Source organism: Leptonychotes weddellii, chromosome 13 (genome assembly GCF_054177405.1).
Source record: "Leptonychotes weddellii isolate Sample4059 chromosome 13, ASM5417740v2, whole genome shotgun sequence".
Taxonomy (NCBI): Eukaryota; Metazoa; Chordata; class Mammalia; order Carnivora; family Phocidae; genus Leptonychotes; species Leptonychotes weddellii.
Window position 1 is genome coordinate 56,286,179 of NC_138381.1, and position 8,243 is coordinate 56,294,421.

At 42.7% G+C, this 8,243-nt stretch overlaps 1 protein-coding gene across 1 annotated transcript in view; it reads left to right on the forward strand.

Moving 5' to 3' along the window:
• PIEZO2 (piezo type mechanosensitive ion channel component 2) overlaps nucleotides 1–5,678 on the forward strand; it is a 330,637-nt gene extending 324,959 nt beyond the window's left edge. The window contains exons 37-40 of the mRNA XM_081802552.1: nucleotides 1,816–2,068; nucleotides 3,014–3,146; nucleotides 5,091–5,238; nucleotides 5,336–5,678. Of these exons, the coding sequence (XP_081658678.1) occupies nucleotides 1,816–2,068; nucleotides 3,014–3,146; nucleotides 5,091–5,238; nucleotides 5,336–5,554 (753 nt within the window). The 3' untranslated portion in view covers nucleotides 5,555–5,678. The remainder of the gene's footprint in view (nucleotides 1–1,815; nucleotides 2,069–3,013; nucleotides 3,147–5,090; nucleotides 5,239–5,335) is intronic.
• The last annotated feature ends 2,565 nt before the right edge of the window (nucleotides 5,679–8,243 follow it).

Genomic DNA, 8,243 nt, shown 5'->3' on the forward strand with positions numbered 1-8,243 from the left:
ATCAATTAAAAATTTGTATAAATCTTTAGGCATTTTTGCTGCCTTTTCATTAATATTTAAATGGTTTAAGAGCTATAATTGTATATTTAACAAATACAATACACAATAAACAAAATTTTGGTGTTTCATATTGATATACTTACTCTGATTTCTCCTTCGAAAATTTCATATATATGGTGAATGTATTTGAGGTACTATTATGCTGAAATTTTGACTAATGATATGAAAAATAGTTTTGGGGATGACAAATCTTTTCATAAGAAGACAAAACTACCCTATAGCTTTGGAAACCTATTAAACAGTGCTGCTATGGAAACCAAACAACTCAAACTATATGGAAATTTCAAAAGTGGCTAAAACCATCCTATTTGATATGAGTTGCTAGAAATTCTATAAATAATTGGAAGAGATCACTAACAAATATGCCACTATGAAAGTAGTAAAAGAATCTAAGTATGTTCAAATGTTGGCAAAAGAGGAAACAACTTTTAAAATAATTTAAAAGAAAAATGATTTAATAGAAATCAGTAGAAGTTGAAAAATCTCACTATGAAAATCTAGAATGTTTGCTATGTTTATAAGAATAGCATCCATTGAATATCTTTTAGAAACAATATATCTATTAATATTTAAGAATGGTCTGTAAATTAGGTGACTTTTTCTTTTAATGAATTGATCATTCTACAAGTTATTTTTTGACCAACTGGATTTTGGCAAATTGGCCTGGAGCTCTTATCCTCTACAGCCTGTGTCAGAGGGAGGACTGGGCAAGGTCCTGGGGAATAAATGCATAGCCTGGCAGTCTGGGAACCCAGAAGGCAGTGGGCTCACTGGGGAGCTTCGAGCAGCAGCAGCAAGTTCATTGGAAGGGGGATTTGCTGTCCAGGCAGCATCTTGCACCAGCAAGGTCCCTGTTTTTTCTCAGCCTCTTCTGCTGTCCTTCCTCCTGTCTGTCCTACCAGCCCCTTTTGCTTATTCTTTGAAGCAAAATCAAGACTCTGCAGAGTGCATCATAATCTCTGTCTTATATGAGGACCAACATTTTTTGGGTAAAGTATTTGCTGCTCTGTTCCTGACTCAGCCATGGGTGATCCAGGGGTTCACATCTCACTGTGTAGGTTGAGGGAAGGGCAGCATCATTATCCAAGTATAGATACTTGGTGAACATGGGGCAGTGGGGCTAAATTCACCCATTGATATTTAAAATGCTACTTGTAAGCACAGAGAAATATGTTCTAGAAAGTGCTTTCACTCAGGAACAAGTCAAGTGATTCTAATTCCACCCTTACTCCATCCACCAAACATCATCTGCCTCCATATGTCAGTTAATTAGCCAAACTCTTATGATCTGCACCCACTCATCCTCACTCTACTGGGACCATCATAAGCATCTAGATAATAAGCTTTCTTAGAATCCATTGGTTTTCTAATCTTTTCTCTGCTTTACTGGAGTATGAATGACAAAAAATTGTAGTAGATTTAAAGTGTGATGTGGTTTACGTAGTGAACGTGCCGTGGTGATGTGATTTACGTATACACTGTGAAAGGACCCCTTCCATGGAGCTAATTACTACCCATCACCTCCCATATGTGTCTGTGTTCTTTTCCTTTCTTTTTCTTTTCTTTTTTTTTTTTGGTGAGAACATTTAAATTCTAACTCTCTTAGCACATGTCAGTTATATAATACAGTGTCACCAACTGTAGTCACCATATCTCACGTTTGGCTTTCTAATCATGGGGGATGTGATACTGTAGGGCAGAATATAGCTCCCTCCCTTGGAACGGCCCCCTGAGTTGTCCCTTATGCTTTCTCAGTGCCATGGCTTGTGGGATGAAGATGACATCACCGACAGTGGCACAGACAAGGAAGAGTCAGATGATGAGCTCTCCCTCAGTCGTGGCAGGAGAGCCTCCTCCGATTCTCTCAAATCCATCAACCTGGCCGCATCGGCAGAGTCGGTACACGTATCCTTCCCGGAGCAGCCCACTGCCATCCGGAGGAAGCGATCGGGAAGCAGCTCCCAGATATCCCCCAGATCCAGCTTTTCTTCCAATAGGTCCAAAAGAGGTATCTGTCCCATGATATCCTTAGGCTAGAATAACTCCTGAGTTTTCTGGTTGTTCTGGTTCTAGTGGGTCTGGGTCTTGGGCAGGGGTGTTTATTGGGTGCTATCAAGGAGACAGATGTTGTGATATGACAAGAAAGTACTTTGAAATCAGACAGACCTGAGTTCAGATCCTGGCTCAGCTGTGTGACCTGGGGCAGTCACAACATTCTTCAAAATGTCTGATTCCTTCCCAGGACAAAGACTTCAGGTAATTGTGAAAAGGGGCCAGGACACTGCCCGTGTGGGCACTTGCTAGTTTTTAAGTCATATCCAGAGAATTCTTCTGGGTGTGTCCAGAATGCTATAAATCACATTTTATTTTGAAAATATTTTTAGATTCAATCAAGGGAACTTTTAGCAAAGCCATCTATTTATACTTTAGTTGTTCATTTCTTATTAACTAGTGAGTATCATCAGCAGATAGACAGGCCCGGCAGTTGCCACTCTTGGAGAAATTGGGTTTTTGTATTTATAGTGCTAATGCCTAAAGCTTTCCAAACACCTGCATATTCATCTTCAGAATACACCTTTCAGTCGTCCAATATTCATTTTACAGTTAGAGAAATCTGGACATGAAAAAGACATGGGTCATGGACCCAATCTGGAACTCCCACAACCTGGGGCCCCAGTTAGCACCTCTAGTCTCTTTCTTCCGGGGATAAAGATCACATAACAATGCCAGAAAGAGCCAGTGTTGGGTGTAGAAGCCCACAGATGCATTTTACTGTGGAGGCAGGTTGAAACTGCAGATTCCAAGTCCTCCTGTGTTCCTACAGGCACCTGTGTATACTCACCCTCTAAATCCACTTCAAGCCATCCTCTGCCATGTGGGTTCCAGGGGCTTCTGCGGTATTCATGTCAACAAACCCGTAACTCAGTGCATCTTGGTTTCTTTTTATTTCTAGGCAGCACAAGCACCCGGAACAGCAGTCAAAAAGGAAGCAGTGTTTTAAGCATCAAGCAGAGAAGCAAAAGGGAACTTTATATGGAAAAGCTTCAAGAACATTTAATCAAAGCTAAAGCATTTACCATAAAGAAGTGAGTGCCTGAAGACACTTGGATGGTGTGTTTTATTTTAGGGCCAGGGAGCTGGTATCAATTGTTTCATATAAACCAGGGCTAAAGAGCAGAGAAGTTACCTCTCATATCACAGACATATCTGCGTAAGGCAGAAGAAAATGACCCATTATCATATTGTTCTTAATGGAGATATAATTGACATATAACATTAGGTTAAGTTCATGTGTACAACATAATGATTTGATATATGCATATGTTGTGGAATGATCACCACAATAAGTGTAGTTAACATTCATCACCACATATAGTTACAAATTTTTTTCTTATGATGAGAATATTTAAGGTTAATGTATGGTACAGGATTAATTAACTGCAGTCACCATGCTGTACATTACATCCCCAGGACTAACTTATTTTATAAACGGAAGTTTGTATACTTTGACCCCCTTCACCCATTTTGCTCAGCCCCCATTTCTGGCAACAATCAATTTGTTCTCTGTCTCTATGAGGAAGGGGTTTTGGTTTTGATTTTTTTTTTAGATTCCATGTATTAGTGAGATCATATGTTATCTGATTTTCTCTGACTTGTTCTATATATAATATATATATTTCATTATATGCCATTGTGTGTCTGTGTGTGTGTACACACACACCATATTTTTGTTATCCATTCATCCATCAATGGACATTTAGGCTGCTTCCCTGTCTCAACTATTGTAAATAATGCTGCACTTAACCTAGGGTGCAGATATCTTTTTGAGTTAGTAGTTTTCATTTCCTTCAGATAAACACCCAGAAGTGGAATTGCTGTATCGTATGGTAGTTCTATTTTTAATTTTGGGGGGAGCCTCCATATTGTTTTCCACCATGACTGCACCAATTTACATTCCCACCAACAGTGCACGAGAGTTCTCTTCTTTCCACATCTTCACCAACACCTGTTATTTCTTGTCTTTGTGCTGATTACCATTCTAACAGGTGTGAGGGGATGTGTTGCTTTTAAAAATCACTTTTTTGTGTGATTCATTTTTATATCCATTATGTTTATAAACATAGTTTTCCTTTTTGAATAGAATAAATGATTTCAAGGATTCCTGGTATGTATTTCCAAGCATCATCATGCTAAAGTCCAACCAGATGGAGAAGTGTATGATGTCAAAGTTGGAAGGGACTTAGAGAAACACTCTCATCCTAGAGAGGGGAAACTGAGGTCCAATATCACACAGCTGGTCTCTAGCAAAATGCACCCTCCCCCCACCCGCCCAAGTGCCAGGGACATAGGCATCTCTCGAGCAATGGGAATGGAGGAGGTTCAGCAGGGCTGGCCCTGGATGTGGGCTCTGAGACCAGGAGCGCCATCCAACCTGAACATGGCCTTGAATTGAAGACAGAGGCTGGACAGAACAAGGTGCAGTTAAAAGCCCAAGGCGCTACCTGGGAACCAGGAGGGGCACAGGACCCAAAAAGGGGAAGAGCAGGGGCTACCTAATGTGTCCTTGGTGCTCGGGTCAGACTCCAGGTCTAAGCACTGCCATGTAGTCCCATATAATTCTCACCGCAGCCCTGAGTCTCAGGTCTGCTTCTTACCTGAGGTTTACAATAGAGGAAACAAAAACACAGAGAACTAAGTGGCGTGCTCAGGGGCTCCCAGACGGGGAGTCATTGAATCAGGTGACAAACCCAGCGCCTCATTTCCGGGACTTGAGACCACTGTTATGCTTCAAGCAAGAGAGGAGGCCTGTGGTCTCATCAGCAAAAAGGGCCATAGTGCCTTCCTTGGCAATGAATTTGTCTACTCTCTGTTAGAGCAGGAGCCACCCGTAGCAGACTCTGCTCAGGCTGAAGAGGGTAGTGTGACCTGCTTGGAGAGAGGGATGCAGAGGAATGGAATGATGGCGGTATCTGGTCATTCCTCCCATCCTGCCCCTCCTGAAGCAAGTGCTGGGGATCTCTATTTTGCAGGACTTTGCAAATATATGTGCCCATCAGACAGTTCTTCTACAACCTCATCCATCCAGACTACAGTGCTGTGACCGACGTGTATGTGCTCATGTTCCTGGCTGACACTGTTGACTTTGTCATCATCGTCTTTGGCTTCTGGGCCTTCGGGGTAGGTTGGGGGCAAAGGCCACTATTCATCCAGTGAGCAAGAGTGATGCTGTCCTGTGAAATGCCACTCGTGCCTGAACCTGTTGTTTCCTTCCCAGAAACACTCAGCAGCAGCAGACATCACCTCTTCACTGTCGGAGGACCAGGTTCCTGGGCCGTTTTTGGTGATGGTCCTCATTCAGTTTGGAACCATGGTGGTGGACCGAGCCCTATACCTCAGGAAGACTGTACTGGGAAAGGTCATTTTTCAGGTCATTCTCGTGTTTGGAATTCACTTCTGGATGTTCTTCATCTTGCCTGGTGTGACTGAGAGGTAAGGTGGAAGCTGGAGGCATGCACCCACTTTAATGCAAATATATTGCAGAAGGTTATCATCCCATATGCATCGCCACAACAGAATCACCAGGTACAGACGGAGGCATGGCAGAACAGCACCACAGGGTTGGAAAAGTTAGAGGTCTTCGTCAATATTAAATTCGGTATGAATCCAAAATGTGAATTGATTCCTCAAAAACATTTTCATTGCATGTCCATATGTATTCAAAGAAATAGGGTTTTCAGAATGAGAGGAGTGACAACCTTAGTGATCTGAGAAAACCAGGGTCCTTCCATTGTCAGTGTCTCCATATCTTAGTAGACAGAGGTGAACTGGAGCATGGTCTTATGGGCATTCCTAAGAGGATGAGAGGATATCAGACTATGTCATATGAAAAATGGATGAAAAAAATGGAGACCGTTTAGTAGAAGAAAATATAGAGGGGTTGTGGGTGGCAGATGACAGTAGTATCTGCCACATAGGGTAGTTGTGGGCATCCAATGTGACAGTGTTTGGAAAGCGCCTGGCAGAGGAAGGAGAGTGGAGCGGGGAGGCATTCAGCCCCATGACGCCATGATGTTCCTGTTGTTAATACAACTATTGCTGCTGGTTAAGATGTGCTGGAGATGGGGTGGGAAGTGGAGGGGGGGGGCACATAAAAAGAGCAGCCTAAAGTTTGATGGGAAAAGGGCTGGTGAGATCCTTGGAGGTAGCTGGCTACCACCTTTCACTCTGTCTCCTTGAACTCTAAGCTCCAACCATATTGACCCTCTTCAGTTCCCTGAGGATGCTACATCCTCCTGCACCTCAAAGGACCTTGTTCACTGCCCTTCTCTCCCACCTCCAACCCACTCTTCCTCCTCACTCTGTAGATTTCCCGGGCTGCCTCCACCCAAAACACTACTTGGGACCAAGTCGGTGCTTAATGCATGAACAAATGAATGGGTCAGTGCATAGAAGAGAAAGAAGGGGGACTGCTATAAGTGGGCGGTAATGGGAGCAAAGGGTCAGTACTAGGGGACGTGGAAGCAACCATATAATGTAATAGGAATGATCTATTTAATTAACATATCATTAAAAGTCTTCATGTTTAACAGTAAAATCGATCTTTTTATCATTCCTCAAAAGTCATTCCTGGCCAAGCCTCATGAATAACATGCCAGTCAGGCTGGCTAATGCTTTTCCAAGTGTGACTGGAAAGTCATGAAAACTTCTCTCACTTATATGTTCCATAACTTGACTCAAATGTCATTCCTGACGAGGAAATCCAAATCTCTTCTGACAGTGCTGGAGTTGCATGTCTGCTCTCACTTGAATGGCTAGGCTTTGACCTCTTGATTTTAGTGGCAATGCAAATATTTTAAAAGGAAAAATGGAATTAGGATAATTTTCCATGAGTCTGAAGTAGAACTAAGTAAAGAAAGGGGCTACCTAGAAGACTACCAACAGCCCAGTATGTCTTTCACACCATACTGTGTATGGGGAGAGTAAACATAGCTTGGCTGATAAAACTAACTCAGATTAAGGCAAACTTTTGTAAAAATACTAGAACTTGTTCATGAGAACATTGTGGATCTTATTCGTTAGTCTTTAAAATAGAGTAAATGTGATTTTTCTCTATAAATAATTCTATATATATCAATTAAGAGAAATAAACCACATTCAACACCCATGGTAGTTGAATGATGCATGTTGCTTATTTCTGTGACATTTGAAAGCATCAATAGGCATTCTCCACCAGCCTTCCTAGAAACTCTTAATTTCAGAGATGAAAGAGATCTTTAAAAGCTTTCTAGACATACTGATTTCACAGAAGAAGGTAGGTGAAACCCAAACAGAGAGTGATGTCCCCAAAGTCACTGAGCTAGCTAGTGGTGAGACCAGATCCCAATCACAGACCAGGAGCGCCATCCAACCTGAACATGGCCTTGAATTGAAGACAGAGGCTGGACAGAACAAGGTGCAGTTAAAAGCCCAAGGCACTACCTGGGAACCAGGAGGGGCACAGGACCCAAAAAGGGGAAGAGCAGGGGCTACCTTGACCTTGACCCTACTGTATGCTACAACCCTCCTCCCACGGGAAGCATCCTGTACTCACTCCCAAGCAGATTTGTTAAAATAATATAGCCTACTATTCATTATGCAGTTGTGAAAAGGATTTGATTTTTCCATCCCCAGAAGAGAGCTCCAGAACATGGATCTTGCCCTGTCCAGATAGAAGAGCCTTCACAAAGACTGTTGCTTCCAGAAATATGATGGCAAAGCCCCCGAGAATCCTTTAGCAGGATCAAATCGCCAAATAGTTGGGTTATTCCCGCTTGGATGAGTTTCCTATTGACGCTATAACAAATTACCACCAACTTAGAGCTTAAGACAAAATAAACTTACCATCTTACTGTTGTGTAGGTCAGGCGTCTGACACAGGTCTCACTGGACTAAAATCAAGGTGTTGGCAGGGCTGCAGTTCTTTCTAAAGGCTTTGGGGGAGAATCCCTTTCCATTCCTTTTCCAGTTCCTGAAGGTGCCAGCCTTTCTTGGCTCATGACCCCACCTTAGCCTTCAAAGCCACCATCAGTGTGTGGGGTCCTCTCCTCATTGCGCCACTCTGCCTGTTGCTCCGCCATCGTGGCTGCCTCTGACCACAGCTGAGAAAGATTTCTCCCTCTAAGGGTTCGTTGATTAGATTCAGC